Raw genomic sequence first — 18,795 nt, forward strand, 5'->3', positions numbered from 1 at the left:
TAAGCAGACTTTTGCAATGTTCCAAGGTACAGCTTCACTGTTACATGCAACAAAATCTAAGAGAGAAAACTAAAAGTTAATAAATGTGAAAAAAAATCCAAATAAATACATGGGTAACTTATTTTAGGTCATCGGAGCCCCTAAAATAAAATTTACAAAGTTTCTCATCCCGGCTACATAAAACATGACGCTGCTAGCGATACATATTTTGGCTGAGAATCCATTTACAAAGCATTATTGTACAGATGCCAACCCCTGCCATGACATTTTTCCTCTCTCCGTGCCAGCGTATAATACATGCCAGGTTAACACAATAAATTCTTTCGGGGTTATCCTAATATATAATAGTTTATAAAAATATATCCTGAATTGTACGACTTGTGATAGTTTAGAAAGCTGTGATCCTAGGCACTGAAGAGGTTAATAAACTATCACCCCCCCCCCCCCTCCTTGCAAAATGTCACCCTGAGCCTGGGCTGTGAGTAAAGTTCTCCTTGGAGTCCCACCCCAGGGGTGTGTACAGGACACTCTGTATATAAACTCATTGCTATAGTTAGGATATACTCTTAGTACTGAAAGGGGGATCAGTGCAGACCTGGACCATGGCAGAAGGTACTGTATGAACAAGGACTTATTCTTTGTCTCTGTAGACACTGGGTGTGTACGCTGGAAAGTTGCTCGCTGCTAAGTAAGCCTATGATCCTTTATTTAGTAGGACAGATGTAGCAGAACTGAGTTGTTGAGTCATTTGGTGCAGGATTTTTTATTTATTTTTTTTGTTCATTCTTGATTTATTGGTGAACCTGTTGTGTAAGGTTTATCTTGGTGCGGACATCACAATGTGTTGTGTATATGATATGAGGTCTATGCTTATATAGTACATGTGGTGGGACTATTAAAGGATTATCTTATCCTATGGTTATGTATCAATTCTTAACCTAGAGAAGTATACAAGTTAAAGAGATTTTTATGTTTCTAGAAATATAGCGTCAGTGCTGTATACATGAAAAGTTCTATAACTTTCTAATATACTGTACTATACTATATACAAGTCTGCAATAATAATAACATTCCGCAACATGTTACAAATCAGAGAACACATGAACAGACAATATGACAATAAATGAAAATATCACACAATAGGAGTGAGGGCCCTGCGCACAAGAGCTTACAATCTATGAGGAAATAGGGAGACACGAGAGGTCAGAGGGCTTGTTCGGTACAATGCTCCAGCCTATAGATTTGCTTGCTGTCAGTGAATGAGAACACTCGATACATTCACATTCTGCAATCCTCACAGCTACTCCTGCTCCAAGCTAAAAGAGTTGCTACAACTGTATCCAGTCTAGACAATGCTACAGGTCTATTCACACCGCCGCTTTTGTGAAGCTTAAAAAGCAACTCAGTTTTTTAAATTCAGTGGTGACGATGTATCCTGATTATTTTTAGACACAGGTTTTTTTCCAGCAAATGCATTGCAATGTTCCGTGCCGCTTCATAAGTTTGTTGAAATCCTTTGGAATGGAGGGCGCCGCATTTCAGGAGTTCAGTTTCAGTATAAAAACAATGGACACCTGGAGGACCCCATTATAGTGGAGAAGGTCGGCAGGTAACCGTTGCATAAGCGGTCCAGCTTTCCATCGTGTTGGTCCCCTGGTGCATCCGAACGAATGACAGTCCAGCGCATATGAGAACCTAGCCTAAGTTCACACTGGTGTTGCCTGTCCATATACAATACTGTGTGGCCCCCTAAGCATTGCCCCCCCTGAGACCTCTTCATCTTCAAGTACCAAATGGATTTCTCGGTATATCATCTGTGGGGGTCCAACACCTGGAACCGGGGGTGAACCTTGTCTCTGCTGCCGAGGCAAACTATAGAAGGGTGACTCACCGCCCAAAAAAGGATATCCAACCCAGCAATCTATGGATACACAGTGGGACCCCCCCCCCATTAGGACGCCCCCCCATTGGTTGATCAAAAATCCCATTATTTGCCCCCTCACATAGTATAGCACCCCCTTTTTGGTCACAACATGACCCCTTTTTTCTGGCCCTGCACACGGTATATGACCCCCACTTGCAGTATATGACCCCCTTTTTTACACCTCCCCACTACTACTAAGTATAGGACCCCCTTTACCTGCCCCCCCCCCCTCACACACACAGAGTATATGACCCTCCCCAATATATGTAAGGCCACTACTTATTGTATTATAGGTTGCATCCGATTATTTTTACTCACCTGTCCGCCCTCTTGTCCAGGCCGCCCTCCGCTGCCAACTGCAGGGTCAACTATAGCTGACACTGAAGACTGCCAGGACACTGTATGTAGTGTCCTGGTGTTCTTCAGCGTTGTGACATAAGTGCAGCGCCGCCTAGAGGAGGCAGCTGAGAGCGACCTGGACAGGAGCGCGGACAGGTGAGTCAAAATTATCGGATGATACTTATTGCAATAACACAATAAGTAGCAGCCAGTTACAAAAAATGTCACCCACAGTTTATTCCGTGAAGCGCCATCTGACCGGTCATCTAGAGAGTCAATGATAAGTCACTATAAGACATTGACAAACTGGTCTTGGGCTTTACAAGGTTGTCAAAGTCTTTGGAGGCCCATCAGTATCCAGTTACTCCACATCAATGAGCCAGGTACAGGATCTGTGGCTTATTCAATTCGCTGATCGTGGAGGTTCTGGGGGTCAGACCCATATTGTCCTCATATTAAAGGGATTCTACCATTAAAAAACTATTTTTTCTAGGTAACACGTCGGAATAGCCTTTAGAAAGGCTATTCGTCTCCTACCTTTGGAAGTGATCTCCGCCGCGCCGTTCGTTCGAAATACTGGTTTGTACCGGTATGCTAATTAGTTCTCCTGCAGTGATGGGGGCATCCCCATTGCTGCTCGAAAACCGACTGCAGCGCCGCCTCTATGTTCTTCTGTATCCTCCCCTTCCTTCTTCAGCTTGATGTCGGACACCTGCGCAGTACGCTATGTTCGGCGAAGAGTTCGAGGAACGTACTGCGCATGCGCGAAATTGCGGTGTCGGCACTATGGCTGCGGGCATGCGCAGTACATTCGGCAAAGTTCGCCGAACAGAGCGTACTGCGCAGGCGTCCGACATCAAGCTGAAGAAGGAAGGGGAGGATACAGAAGAACATAGAGGCGGCGCTGCAGTCGGTTTTCGAGCAGCAATGGGGACGCCCTCATCGCATCTCCTGCGCTGTGGCCCGCCCACATCGCTGCAAGAGAACTAATTAGCATACCGGTACAAACCAGTATTTCGAACGAACGGTGCGGCGGAGATCACTTCCAAAGGTAGGAGACGAATAGCCTTTCTAAAGGCTATTCCGACGTGTTACCTAGAAAAAATAGTTTTTTAATGGTAGAATCCCTTTAAAGCAGTTTTTTGGGTTTGCAGATATTGATGACGAGTCCTTATGAGGTTATTAATATCACATTAGTAGGGTCCGATATGAAACCCCCCACCAGTTGTTCTCAGCCGCCACCAGCTTATGTCTCGTTCACACTTGTGCCTGCTGTCCATTTGGTGTGAATCCACCGAAATTGCAGAAAAACAGACTGGGAACGGTTTGCAAATGGTAAATTTAAAAATGCAATCACTTCCATGGGCAATCCGCAAGTGACCGTTTGCAGCCTCTCCGCCGCGAATCCGCTTTTTTTGGACGGACACTCAGTGGATCACATTATAGTCTATGGGGTCTGTGGGTTTCCGCATTTAACCACTTTATAAGTAGATTGGGTTTCCATCTTTCAGGAACCTGAACGCTAGAGTGACCCTAGTATTAGACATATGTTAACAGATTGAAGGGATTTTGTTTTACAGATGCATCCACAATGTATATAGTAAGCGCACTTTTTCTGTATATTTGGATGATATAGTGCGTGTTCACACTACTGTTTGATGTCCGTTGTGATAGGATCTGAAAGGACGCCTAGCCTAACACACATTGTCCGTTTTTGCTTCTTTTTTTTTTTTTTTGGAGCATGTGCAGAAAAAAACGGACAATATAAGGGACGACAATCCATTACTTTCTGTTAGCCATAGACATCAATGTTAAAAATTTCATTTGTTTTGGTGTTTTTTAGTTTAGCGTTTTTTCAGAGGGTACAAACCTATACCATCAGTCTCTGTCTTAGCCCCTACAGTTCTATCTGCCTACCCATTGACTCTCACCAATAAGCTATATAAGTAGTATTTTGCTTTCTCGTAGTATAACTTGAAGAAGTGTATGTTTTGGATAAGTTTTGGGGTTTTTTGTTTTTTTAACGTGACTGTATTTTTTCATTTTACAATGTTGGGATGAGGAAATGAAACACAAAGTAAATTGCAGGACTATAAACGTCTCATTACATAGTGGTAAGCCATATAAGCAGGCATGTTAATGGGACTTTATAGAAATTGAAACTATTTTCTCTATTTTTTAAGAAGATTACATTTTTCTAGTGCGCATAAAGATCCATTCTGGAGATGTTCTTAAAGATTAGAATAGAGAATCGTAAGAACAGCCATTCCTTTGTATGATGGATGGGAATAGCTAAATCCTTTTACAAGGGGAGAGCCTGCGTATGATGATATACAGGGACGTGCGGAATTTCAAGGTTACCAGGGCAGGTCATTGACACAATAGAGACGGCTGTACGTAGCACCTATATTGTGCTATATATGGCGCCTATATCCTGCCAGACACCATTGATTTTGCAAATGTTATTATCATATGACTCCAGTATACAGCACTGTGCAAAAGTTTTAGGCAAAAAGAATGCTTTAAAAAATAAAATTGTTACAGTTTGTTTCTGTCAATTAACAAAATGACGTTAATGAAGAAAAGAGAAATGTAAATCCCATCAATATTCGGTATGACCTTTTGCCCTTTGCCTTCCATCAGTTCTTCTTGGTACTTGCAGAGGTTGTTCCCATCATCTTGGAGAACTAAGCACTGATCTTCTGTGGATGTAGGCTTGCTCCAATCCTTCTGGTTCTTCATGTCATCCAAGACAGACTGGATGATGATGAGATCAGGGCTATATCTGTGGAGGCCATATTATCACTTCCAGGACTCCTCCTCCAAAGGGTCACACCAAATATTGATGGGATTTACATTTCTCTTTCTTCATTCACTTCATTTTAATAACTGACAACAATAAACTATTAACCCTTCTATTTCTGAAAGTAGGGGCGTAACTTGAGGGGGTGTAGAGGGTGCACTGGGGCCCAGGAGCCTTAGGGGGCCCACAAGCACTGATATCAGTATTGAGATTGCATCTTCCATCTAGCCCATAAACCAAGGAGACCCCCAGATCCCCCTAACCACACTAAGGTGGATTAAGCTCCTTAGCACCCGTAACCATCACTATCAAGAATTCGCTGTAAGGATGAGGTAGGGGGCCCTGGACAAAAGATTGCAGCAGGGCCCACAAGACTTTAGTTACGCCATTGGCTGAAAGCATTCTTACTTCATAGCATTATTTGCACCCCTGCCTACAACTTTTGCAAAGTACATGCACACTAACATTAGCTACAGAATTGCAAATGTTTTCCCTATGGATATAAAAGAAATAACACAGAAGAAAATGCACAAAAAAATGCGTAAAAAAAGTAATGTATTTTCACAGCGTTTTTTTCCTGCTATGTTTTTTCAGCTGTGTTTTGCTATATGGGGCCTTAGGCTAAGGTGGATATTTACCTAATCCTATAAAGCTTTTCTATTGTCCGCAGAGCTATGCATTTTATATAGTTCCTTATTACTTACTGTCTGGGTGTCATATGCTTTTCTCCATCTTGCCTGTATGTATTTACACTGCCAGAAAGATTTCTATAGCTTTATTAGATTTTCCATAATAACAATGAGAGAGATGGGGAATGCAGTCGCAGATTCGCCCAGGGGGGACATAACATGTGTGCAGAATAGGCTCTTTGATGTTCACATTAAAATAAACATAAGGCAATCTGTGCATTAAAATTCCTTTCAGCAGACACAGTATCAGCAATGGCCGTACTGGGAAAGCTCTCAGCCAGCCTAACACCAGGGAGGAATGTGGCACCAGATAGGACCACGTCCAAAGGGACAACAGACAGTGACATGGTATGTGAAGGAGGTAGGACCTGGAAACAGGTTGCGTTGTGATGACACATCCCAAAGCAAGAAGCACAGAGAGAACAACAAAGATAGGAGGAAGCCTAGTTCTATCTATGGCCATTTGTAGATAAGGATGTGATGAGTGGGGTCTAATAAGCATAGCGTGTTATAGAAGCAGGGGCAGAAGGCTACCATGGGCCCCGTGCTTCATGCCAAACATCCCTGTAACAGAATAATGGCTCACAGCATCACTCCATATAATATAAAGACCCACAGGAGCCCCTCCACACAGTACAATGTCCCACAACAGCCCTCTATGTAGTATAATGTCCCATAGTGGCCCCTCCACACAGTATAATGTCCCATAGTGGCCCCTCCACACAGTATAATGTCCCATAGTGGCCCCTACCACACAGTATAATATCCCATAGTGGCCCCTCCACACAATATAATGTCCCATAGTGGCCCCTCCACACAATATAATGTCCCATAGTGGCCCCTCCACACAATATAATATCCCAAGGTGGCCCCAATACACAGTATTATGTCCCATAGTGGCCCCAGTACACAGTATTATGTCCCCATAGTGGCCCCAGTACACAGTATAATGCCCCATAGTGGCCCCTCCACACAGTATAATATCCCATAGCGTCCCCTCCACGCAGTATAATGTCCCACGGTGTTATAATGGCACATATATAGCATTGACCCAACAAGTTCCCAATACAAATTTTCCAAAAATATCTAATAAATATAATCATATTTGTACACATCCAAACTGAAACTGCCATTATTATACCCCAGAATATAATGATCGGAGGCCCAGGGGAGGTGTAAAACATAACAAGCAGCTATACTCACCTTTCCTGGGCTCCATGCATCCTCTTCTGGCTTCCTGAATGACTTTAGGAACTGGTGAGGCCTGTGACTTTGCCTCAGTAGTCACACGGGTCACGCCGGTATAATGTGGCTTGCATCTGTGTGTCATTACACTGGTGTGATCCAGGTAACTGCTGAGGCCCAATCACAGACCTCAGTGGTCCCAAAAGCCATTTCAGAGGTCTGGAGTGGACACCCTAGAGCCCAGGTGAGGTGAGTAACACTGTTTTTTATATTTGATCACCTTTCCTAAGTCCCTTATTATACTCTGGTTATTCTGATATGGTCCAGGGGAACTTTGAGAATATTCGTTAGTCAAATCTTACAAAGTTCGCCCAACAAGTACTCACCTTTAATAGACTCCTGTGCCCTGACACAGTGCTCATCTATATCAGTGGATACCGATACAATTGATTACAAGGTTGGATTATAATAGGACAAATGTGAAGTTGCTTCTGGGCCCCGTTACAGCCCCGGACACCCACACATTTCACCATATTATACTCTGCCCCTGTATATCAGACTAGAATACTACCTCTTTAATAATGGCCTTTTCTTGATGGGATAGCCCCTACATGTTCCTCTTTGTTCTTCGATATTTTTTGGTTTTTGGTTGGGGTTGCAGGCCTTTGTAGGTCTTCTGGGTGATTGGATGATATTGGGAGAAATACCTGTTGTCTTCTTAGAGCTATCTGAAGTGTATGACCTGCCTTGGTGGTAGGTTTTTAGTCGTTATTGCTATTGAGATACTTTTATTATATTGTAGCTGTATTACTTTCATCTTTCACCTCTTGGCTGCTTTTCCTGATCTAGTTTCCCGTCCCTACAAAGCACAGGACGTCCACCCACTGTTTACTCCAAGGACCTCCAAAGACATGAAGGCAGTCTTGTAATGATCCTAATACATCTTCAGTTCTGTTAGGATAGCCATCACAGTGCAAGTCTATTACTTCTTGCCCACTCTATCTTTTCTTTACAGACCATGAATTGTGGTGCGCCATGTTTGATGCAGTGAATTGGTTGCTTGTCGGTCGGGACAGATGTTATACTGAGTGTTTCTTCCACTAAACAAACATTGCATGAGCCCGAATGTTTACTCTGTACAAAATACATGTTAAGAAAGGCGCCAAATCACTCAGACAGGTGGTGAATTAGTCACTGCCAATGGGGCAACATAAGGCGAATAAAAGGCGATTGAAATGGAGTGACGTCTGAGATCTAATTCATCCAGCTACAGACTTAACAAGGTTTAAGTTGACTTTCACACTTCACCAAGTTATCCGATCGGTGACAGACCACAAACACCAAAATCTAAGGAGCATAGCTGCCCGATATAATAGTCTCCAGTAACATACAGATGGTTAAGGACTCCACCATAAATATGCATCCGAGGCCACAGGAACCGAGGCTCAGGCATGTCGAAATCTAACATGACTGGTCCCATTCAACTGATATTTGTCATCAAGACAAAGTCAGGAGACATATTAGATATACATGGTGGAATTTTATATCTAACGTGTGGACACCTTGAAGAAGGTCTGTCAACTCTCCTGACATGTCTGCATCAGGTAAAGACTCCCTAGGACTGGAAAACGTGGGACCCCAGCCTTAAAGATTTTTTCTAACCATCTTAGTGGTGACAGTCTTGTGTCTTGAGCAGTTGACAAAGGATACGACCATGGATGCGGGAACTTTCTATGGTCTAGGTCTTGTCAGGAACCCAGCTATGATGTCCTTATTGTGGCCGGGTTATCAGGCAGGGACACTACATGTATGAGAAGATAACCCGGACACAAGGAAATCATGGCTGGGGTTCTGACCAGTCCATAGAAACTGAAAAAGCCAAAAACAATTTAGGACTAAGGCCTCTTGCACACTAACGCGTGCGGTCCGCCATCTGTGATTTTATACATCCATATGCCAGCCATGCTCCTGTGGCCCAGTCATTCAACGAATAGAAGCATGGCCGCAAAACAGGAATAGGACCTGTCCTGACTGACGAAATGAATGGGTCAGTGTGCTATCTGGGACCCATAGAGCACACCGAACTAGCCCACAGTCATGTGATAGTGGCCTAATGGAACGGATTGCAGCCAGTTTTGTGACATTTCCCCATAATTAATAATAATGTATTGACAACCAATAATGACAAAGCCCAAAATAGCACAAAAAGCAGGCAGAATGTTAAATCACCAGCCCCCGTTGTGTACAGTTTTGTGATGTCTGAATTAGCAGAACATGCAAATACTAGATATAATTACTCCAAAATTACCCCGTAAATGCGCATAATTATTCCAACGCGACGCAGCTGCAGCTTACAAATGGGAACACTATGTACTGTAAACCCAGAGGAAGTCGCTGACTATAAAGTCAGTGTTGGGCTGTAGCATTTCTGTGATAAATCTTTATGGCGGCCTATGGCGGTGCTGAGACGGGGTCTGAGAGTTCAGGCTTTGTCTACACTACTTTGTCCTTCCTGCTGGAAGATGACATATTGGAAAAGTTTTTTACCGTAACGCTCAGTAATCCCATATTCTGTGTCCAAGTCTGTATGGAATATGGGTGTGTACGGCACAACCGCTGCACCAAAGCCTCGCTCCTCACACCCTCCATCTGCATAGGTCCATAAACCTGGAGGAGATGGATTAGGCAATGCTCGTATTAACCCTTTCTGAGACCACATCACTACTATGGTACCATACTATGCCACACTGAGACTATTGCACCCTCCCGGGCGTTCTTGTGACATCTCTTCCTCTGAAATTACTAGTACAAACCACAAGAAAAAGTCAAAACTACATATGTGGTTTAACTAGTAATCCCATAATTGTGGTTTTTTACAATAACTATTACGGAATATTTTGGGAGGTGGCAGTGATGTGTGTGTGTGTGTGGGGGGTAACTAGAACTCACAATGGTCCATGTGAGGGATCAGCCCCTATTACCTAGTTGGTCGCAGCTTAGCTATGTAAGCTTAAACAGCACGAAAAAAACAAAAAAAAACTAGAAATGTTTATGGAAAGGCTGCACGGGCACTAACCCCAGACTGCAATGGAGTCAAAAGTGATACCCAATCGAAAAAAAAGCCTAAAGGGAATGTGTCCCCAGAACACAGGATTTTTCATAATTTTCTTTTTCATTCTCCAAAAGTACTAAATTCTGAAATTTTCATTCTGGCCACTAAGCCTAATAATAGATGGCCACTTCTGTAGGGGTTTTCTTTGCAGCAGTGACCTCATTTACATCACAGATAAGACAAGACAGAATTACAATAGAAGATAACACCTCTATAGATGAGACCCATCAATGCATCCCCTACTGACAGTAGATGATATTACACTTTATCTACTCTGCACTCTCCCATAGACCTCAGTGGGTCGGATCCACAATGAAATTCCCATTAATAAACTTTTGACAACTCATAGTGACCTGGCAGCTGCTTTCATCAGTGAGGTTATAGGTACCGAGACCCCCACATTCTGGGTTACTCAGCAGATGGGCCCCCATCAGTTAAAATTTCTCATGTGCCAAAAGTTTTTTGGAAGTTTGCTTCATACATACCCACTAAAGGGACAATGTCTTTGTATCTAGACGGTGCTCCCCCTCCTTCGGATTCTGTAGCACCCTATATAGCCAAACGTTTATAGACACCCCCTCCTAGACTAAGCTCAGGTGTTTCATCCGCACCTTTTGCAAACAAGATAGATAAACTGAAGCACAAAACTTTGCTATCTCCAAATCTCTGTAGTCAAACACTGGTAGAAGTTTGGACCATACCAAGAGCCCGGTGAGGGTTATCATTAACACTATGTGTACTCCATGTTTCTGGGGTTTAGCTGGTGTATGAAATTGTGCACGTATTATAAAAGGTGACAATTGTGGAATGTCACAACTTTTGGCATACTCCATGTCAGCAGAAGGAACCAGTGAAGCAGCAATGAAACACTTGGATAGATTGTGGATTATATTTGCTGTTTTGGCAACTAACCATAGGGGATGCAGAGGTGTCAATTGCTACCAGGCCGTGGAGTCTGAGGGGGCCCAAAGGCCTCACTGTAACATGGGAAGTCACCAGTATTATACATAGCAGATAGTAAGGGAGGACTCGTGTGGACTCCATCTTGCATTGCGGCCCGGGAGCTTCAAGTTGAGCCTCAGCAGCTAACCAATAAACCAACGTGATCTCATGAGGATCTACCCGGAGATGTTGCTTGAGAAAGTATGGAGTGACCTGCAGCCGACTCAGTGATGTAAAACCCACTACTCCGCGATCCTGCATCCCCCACTTGTTAGAAAGCCAACTTTCCTAGGGAGAGGAGACATATGCAGGAGTCATATCATGCACCATATATCTGCATACTAGCAGAAGGAAGTCTAGCACTAGTTGTAGGAAAAAATATATAGGGGTGTAGTTATAGGATGCGAAGCTGCTACCAGGCCCCATCACATGAGGGGGGCCCAACAGGCTCTACAATATTCATACTTTGTATTGTAGCCCAGGAGCTTTAAGATGGGCCTCTGTATATCTGTCAGATGACTCTTCTGTAATCTCATTTGCAATTCTTCATTTAAAGACGTCTTCATAGATGTGCGGTATTATATACCACTAGAAATCCAACAGTGTGCTGTGTTCAGTGCCAGAAAGTGTCAAGCACTGCATCACATCACCACTTGCAATTTCTTACACCATGACAGATGTGATGCACATACATTAATAAATGTGTCCCATTACTGAGCACGGTACAACAGTGCTAACCCCATGTGATAACAGGCGTAGAAATACTTCTTCTCTTGACTCCATATGTGTTACTGTCATGCGATGCCACTTTTGCTACACAATGTATGTGAAACTTCTGATTTTGTGGACCTCCCCGGGGCCATGAAACATGAGTGACCAAATATGTTGTCTAGACTCTTCTTCATACAGGGGTAAAGAAAGCAGAACTTGTCCCTGTAGTCAGCAATGGTTCTGGTTGTTTCTGGAGATATCACTAAATTCTCATGTATATTTTCTTGCAGCTTTGATACTAGAGAACTTTGAATTGGACTGCGGTACCAATAATCGGAACCACCACACCTCAGAAGCCGGATGTTCAAGACTGATTGTCCGCAGGGGCCAGGCCTTTGATATCAAGCTGCAGTTTTCTCCCAGGGGTTATGAAGAAGGAGTGGATCAGCTGTCTCTCTTTGCTCAAACAGGTAGCCGCATACTTGGCTTAAAGGGATGTTCCTATCTCCTTGTTTCAGCAGTCTGCCTGCAGTCTCCTCTTCTCATTTCCTGTATTAAGTCCCCATACGGCTCTGTGAGGGCGAAAAAATTCTGGGAGTCAAAAAATTAAAATTTAAAAACGCCTCCAACAGGAAGAGCATAGTAAATGAATTGGCAACATGTTCCCTTTAAGGATATTGTAATATTCTCCGTATCAGGTCCTCGGGTCTGGAATTAAAAGACGTTTTACGTGTTCTGTTGCTGGTGAACATGGTTACCTCTTTATTCTTCTGATACTACATTAAGAGGTTTGTTACTATGGAAGAAGAATTCCAGGTCGCTGTGTGCGCCTGTTTGTACCCATTTATTTCCCATCTGTCGTGACCTTGCAGGGATGAGTGAGCGTTCAGTAAGACGCATTTTCCACAGATTAACACATTCATGTCTGCTAGTTGGAAGCGAAGAACAGGAATAAGAATACCACAAGGCTATGTGAATAGGGAGTTAACCATTGCAGGACACATCTAGAGGTGGATTTCACATCATTTGGGAGTCCCCCATGACTGTCGAGTTCTGTCAAGTTCTCCAAGTTCGCTGTGTACATATGTCCTAATGAGGAGAGGGAGCGGTTTCTGACCTCGCTGTTCCCATTGGAAAGTTCAGTTCCCAGTCCCTTAGTACAATGTCAGGAAATACAAATAGACACAATGTACTGTCCTGTGAATCATACTCAGGAATGGAAGGCTACAGCTATTCTACGATGTCTACTAGCTGTGTATGAGCTGGTCATTCATATGAGTCAGCTTCCTATCTGCCACCCAGCATCTAGCCCTGACCATCATCACAACGCCTATTGTTTGGTGACAGGGGAGCCCCAGGGCTCGAATCCTCCTGGGAAGCCTCACTGTATAGTCCAAATGCTAGTGAAGGAAGCTATTATGTATATCACATAATTGCTAGGAATATCTATATGCAGTCCACATCTATGTGTCAGTCCTGTGTAGCATTTTAAAAATGTCTCCAAATGCCAATTTATTGCCCCAAATTCTCCATTATTGTAATGTGATCAGAGGCAAACATGACATATATAAGATACTGTGTGCTACATGTTATCCAGGACCTATAGTTAGACTACATGCAAACGGATGTATGTATGTGCAGGGTTTGTTGTAAACGGCACAGGCGTCACACGGATGACATCTGGGTACAGTCCATGTCTCCACAGGTCCATTGATTTGTGTCGGTGAGGACCCAAAACATACAAGTATAGAACTTATCCTGAGTTTTGCCCCAGACTCACAGCCCCATGTACAGGTCCATAATAATACACGGGCATGTGTATGGGGCCATAGAAAATAACGGGTCAGTGTGCTAGTCATAAAAAACCTGACTGACGCTAGGTTCACACCTGCGTTCTGGTCTCCGTTCTATGGTTTCCGTCTTCTGCATGCCAGAAGACGGAAACCATAGACCGGGTCCGGCCGTGCGCGGCGGTGAGCGTTTTAGGCTCTCCGCCGCGAAACCGGATTTTTTTATCCGGACACAGAGTACTGCATGTCCGACTCTGTGTCCGGATTATAAAACCCGGTTTTGCGGCGGAGAGCGCAAAACGCTCACTGCCGCGCACGGCCGGACAGCTTTCTCACCCATTCAAATGAATGGGTGAGAAAGTCTCCTGCAGGTTTCCGTCTCCTGCCTCTGTTTTAGGCAGGAAACGGAAACCTCAAGTACGGAGACCGGGCGCAGATGTGAACGAGCCCTAACACAGTGACCAAGCACGTGTTTGTGTACATGGAGCCTAAAGCTAACCATATACTTAATGCTGGCCTCCGATCTCAAATGCTTCATCCGTCAGATGCCACCTTGCCCAATTGACCCCACTGACTATGATGGGGTCCATTGGGATTTCTCTAACACAGATGTGAAGAGAAGTGCAAATATATGTCGACTAAACACTTGTTTGATCCTTCTATCTCATCACTGTGACTTCTCCACATACATTAGATGGTCGTCCATTCCCACCAAAATCTTTTCCTTTACCACTAGGTTTCCCAGCGCCGCACCTCCCATTCAGGCGGCGCTATGCCAGGGCCCTGGGGGGGCGGCATTTTTGCTTACCTAAGCCAGTCCAAGACAAGCTGTCCTGGACTGGCTTAGCATCACCGTCTTGGCAGCCCGGCACAGGAAGTGAGCGGTGGATTGGGGAGGCCCTGTGGATGCAGCGCTGCTCCAGCGGCCTCCCCTCACGCTCAGGTGGAGAGCAGGCCCTCTCCCTGCCTGCTAACGCCACTCTGCCCCGCCCCCTTCGCTCCGGGGGCGGTTTTCTGTCGTCCGCCCCAGGCGGCAAAAAAGGTAGGTTCACCCCTGAGGTTTCCATTACTTTTCATAGTCAGCATGGGATAAGTTCTTGGATTTTTACAAATTAAAATCATAGAAACGTCACAAAGCCATTTTGAACATATAAGATAGTCAGCCAAACACTTCCATACACATGCATGCTCAGTCCAAAATAAGTAAAGTTATTCTGTATCTTATGGGTATACTATGGATGATAGACAATTATTGCCAGTTTTCTTACAAATATAAAAGACTTATGCAATAGCAATGTGTCTCATGTAATGTCCCTTGAAATGAATGCGCTTTGTCCTTCTTCAGGTCCATGTCCCTCTGAAGACTTTGGCACAGAAGCTCACATTAAAGTGACAGACTCCTTACAGGAAGGTGAATGGAGCGCCGCGATAAGCAGTGTCGATGGTGAAAACCTTGTTCTGTCCATCATCTCACCTCCTGATGCCCGGATTGGAAAATACGCCCTCTCCTTGGAGACGTCCACAGGAATTGAAGAAAATAGTTGCAATCTTGGAGAATTCTTCCTGCTCTTTAACCCATGGTGTCCAGGTATGTGAATGAGAATATTACTGGGAAGGAAGATACTGCAGAATATACAATGACCACAGGTTCACAGTTGTCACCATTGTGGTGGTGTCATGGATCACCAGAGTTGGGAAAATGGATGAGGTGGTGATGCCTCCTAAGAGTAGAGGGACAGGGTTATTGCATCTTATGTAGACTTCACATCCATCAAAGTTTATCTCAGCCCTATGATACATTAATGTAAGCCAAGGACCGGAGGTGAAGCCCCTTAATCTGACAGGTTTCCTATGGAGATGCTCTCGTAATAGATATTTTAGGTGCTTCGAGCTATACATGGATCATATGGGATTCTTAGGCTATATCATCCTTATGGTGCCCTGCTCCAAAGCATTGCCGTAATAATGGGTCTATACTTGTCAAGCTCAAGATGGGGGTTCACTTTAACGTTCAAGAGATCTCAAACTTGGGCTTGGGCCTAGATACTTGTCCATGTTTTTGTATTAGAATCCAACCAGCCATACATGATGAAGGTAAGCTGGTCATCTAATGTGTACAGGGGCCCAACTCTGCCCCAACAGATGACGTTAGAAGGATCTGGCATTTTGGGTTTCAGTGCCCTGTCCTTTAGTTCTCAGGGAGATAAGTCGCTGGCATTAGTTTACTCCTCTCTCCCCAATTCTCATTTCCAGGTGTATGGAGAATTTATTCGGACTGTCAGACAGTCCAGTGTTTGGCTAACAACTATTGAAGATGTCTTGGCTGTGTCCTTCACGGTCTGATAACAAGCGTGTTGGTGCAGACTCCGGGACCGGCATTATCTATGTTCTGCACATCTATTTCTATTTCCTTTGTGTGTCTTAATTCTCTTAATATATACTTAAGCTCTGACTAATGTCTCCATGCACAAACCTCCATACATTGTGTAACTGTCTCATTTCCTCAGAGGATTCTGTGTACATGGAGAATGATGAGGAGCGCACAGAGTATGTGGTAACACAGCATGGAATCATCTTCCAAGGCACCAAAGACTCAATCGATTTTGTTCCTTGGAACTTTGGACAGGTAATTTTTTTTCTATCTCCGTTAAATACTTTACAGTCTATAAGGGAGCACGATTGCAAGATCTGACTACACATGGATTGTTTGTGGTCTGTTACTATAGAGACACCTAGGTCTGCAGAAGAGATGGAAATGCAGAACAAATTGTTTTATGAAGACTAAAGGATAGTGTCTTAAAGTATAATATAGACACAATAATAATAGCTACCAACTCACAAATGTAGAAGAGGAGAACCAACTGCGACCTCCAACCAGAGACCCCCACAGGATAGTGATAAGTGTCTGACCACCGAGGGTCCAAACCGATGGACTCCTCATTGGTCACTATTATGTAGGTCCCCTTTGTGAATGGAGTCATATAGGGCTAATGATGTGCTCCTATAGGTGTGAATAGAGCAACGGTCACACAAGTACATTCCTGCAAAGGACCCCAATGTTCCTAGAAGTGGGGTCTCTAGTGATCAGACCCTTACCTCATATCCAGTGGACAGATAATAAGGGTTGCTCATGAGAAAAATCCTTGTGGCTCAGTTTTTCCATTGTGACCAGGAAACCTATATGTCTATTTAAGGGGTTTTCCAGGAATTATTAATTGATGACCTATCCTGATTGAAAATCATTGGGGGTCCATCACTTTATACTCCCACACATCATCTATTTGACAGCCGCGTCACTTCCTGAGCGCAGCCATGTGACGTTACATTTATTGGTCCTATGGCCTGTTCGCAGGTCAGTCCCATTCAAGTGGAAGGGACTGAGCTGCAATACCAAACACAGTCACTATAAAATGTATGGTGGCTCAGCAGGTGGCCCGGATATTGATCAGTTGGTGGCTTATCCTATGGATAGGCCATCAACATTTTGAAGCAGATATTCCCAAGATCCAAAGAAGCTGTCAATGTTCTCACATATTCTTGCTTTCATGTATGACAAGTCATTGTGTCATGAAAGAAAGCAACAGAAGTTTCCTTAGTGTCCTCCGATGACATGGGAGTCTCCAGTATGCCCTCGGCACGTTGGTGTCAAGTCTAATCTTTGTGTGTTATGGAGGTTACAGTAGTGTGACACTAAGCATACTCTGTGTAGGCTTCCGGACTGGTCTGTTCAGTCTCCGACTTATCACTAGTGCCCCAGCTGTGCCCCCTCCCTGGCCGTCTTATCTCCCATTCACATGTAGCCACATTCTGCCCTCCTCTATGTGCCGCGTGTCTTCTCAGGACAAGGATCAGGCTTTTTGCAGCGAATGTTGGTATCTTGCCATGTTAAGACAAGATTTTTATTTAATTCCATAAATGGTCTTGGACAGATAGAGGAGTCGCGGGAGTTTATTCATCCTGATAATAAAGTCTCTGTCAGATGGATTTCCAGTATGTTGCAATTATTTGTAAACAACTATTTTAGGGCTTCGTTCATATTTAACCACAAAACTTCAGTATTCAAAAATTTCTTGCAAAACTCCTATAAAGAGTGTCGTTTCCTGTACACTGTCTAAGCTACTTATTGCTGGTAGCAAGTCGTATAAACAAGACATAGTTTATGGAATAATCTCGCTCGTGAGAAAGGACTTGGACTCTGTGACTATTTTAAGTGTTAAAAGATGGGATTATACAAACATGGCCGCTTTCTTCCATAAACAGCACCAATGATGACTAGGATCTGATCTTGTAGGTGAATGGGGATGAGCTGCCATACCAGTCTCAGTCCACAGACAAGAGTGGCGCTGTTGTAGAATGCAGAAGACATGTATACAATTGGTGGAAGATAAATATCTCTAACACTCGGCTCAGCAGCTTCTCAGAGGTTCCACGTTAGGATATTGATGTTATGGTGGATAGGTTGAGCCAAGGACAGAGTAAAGCTAAGTTTACATCTGCATTACCGGCCTCGGTTGCTGATTTTTCGCTGGGACCGGAAGCCACCATGCTTCCTCACCCCTGCTGGACCTATGATCATTGCAGGAAATGCACCGGTTTGCTCTGGGGTTTTGCTCAAAGGTTTGCTCTAAGATGTGCGGAAATGTTTTATGCTCTAGTTATCTTGGTTTACCCTTGTTTGTTTGTTTTTTTCTTTCAGTTATCTTTCCATACGAAATGTTCCCCCCTGTGCCCCATCCCTTTCCTCTACCCCTTGCTCCTATCGGCTTTCCCCTTCCGATTTGCGATGGGTGTTGAGAATGCTGTCTCATGTCATTTATCTCTGCTTTGCTGATTGTGAGCATTGTTACTTTCCTCTTGTATCCACTGTTTTTTTTTTTTTTTTGGTGTTCTTATTATTTTGTAATGAAAACTTTTCTCCTCAATAAAAATCAAATTTAAAATAAGTTTACATCTGCATTGAAGATTGTATCACATATTCCCACAGATTTGCTGGGAAAAAATAGTTCAGCATGCAGCAGTTTTCTCCAGTAAAATCATGGACACCATGATAAAACCCAATGGATCCCATTATAAGTCCATCCAACCGGCTATTTCTCTGGTGGACAGAGTTATCTATTCAGTTTGTTGTCTTCCTGGATTATCTACCTGTTCTTCAGGTCCATACCATGAACATAAACCCTGTGTTTGATAGCCAAAGCTGAAAAACTTTTGGGTGAAATAACCATTATATTGTTAGAGACAATGTTGCTATCATCTTTGTAATGTTTTTACCTTTTTCATATGTTACGCTCTTTTGTACT

The 18,795-nt window shown here is 43.7% G+C and overlaps 2 protein-coding genes across 2 annotated transcripts in view; one reads left to right on the plus strand and one right to left on the minus strand.

The window, feature by feature from the left end:
* Positions 1–18,795, minus strand: part of RPRD1B (regulation of nuclear pre-mRNA domain containing 1B) — a 382,003-nt gene that overhangs the window by 280,664 nt on the left and 82,544 nt on the right. The gene's annotated exons all lie outside the window — the stretch shown is intronic.
* TGM2 (transglutaminase 2) overlaps positions 529–18,795 on the plus strand; it is a 40,751-nt gene continuing 22,484 nt past the window's right edge. The window contains exons 1-4 of the mRNA XM_075277447.1: positions 529–612; positions 11,996–12,175; positions 14,841–15,083; positions 16,003–16,121. Coding sequence (XP_075133548.1) covers positions 603–612; positions 11,996–12,175; positions 14,841–15,083; positions 16,003–16,121 — 552 coding nt within the window. The 5' untranslated portion in view covers positions 529–602. The remainder of the gene's footprint in view (positions 613–11,995; positions 12,176–14,840; positions 15,084–16,002; positions 16,122–18,795) is intronic.

Source organism: Leptodactylus fuscus, chromosome 6 (genome assembly GCF_031893055.1).
Source record: "Leptodactylus fuscus isolate aLepFus1 chromosome 6, aLepFus1.hap2, whole genome shotgun sequence".
NCBI lineage: Eukaryota > Metazoa > Chordata > Amphibia > Anura > Leptodactylidae > Leptodactylus > Leptodactylus fuscus.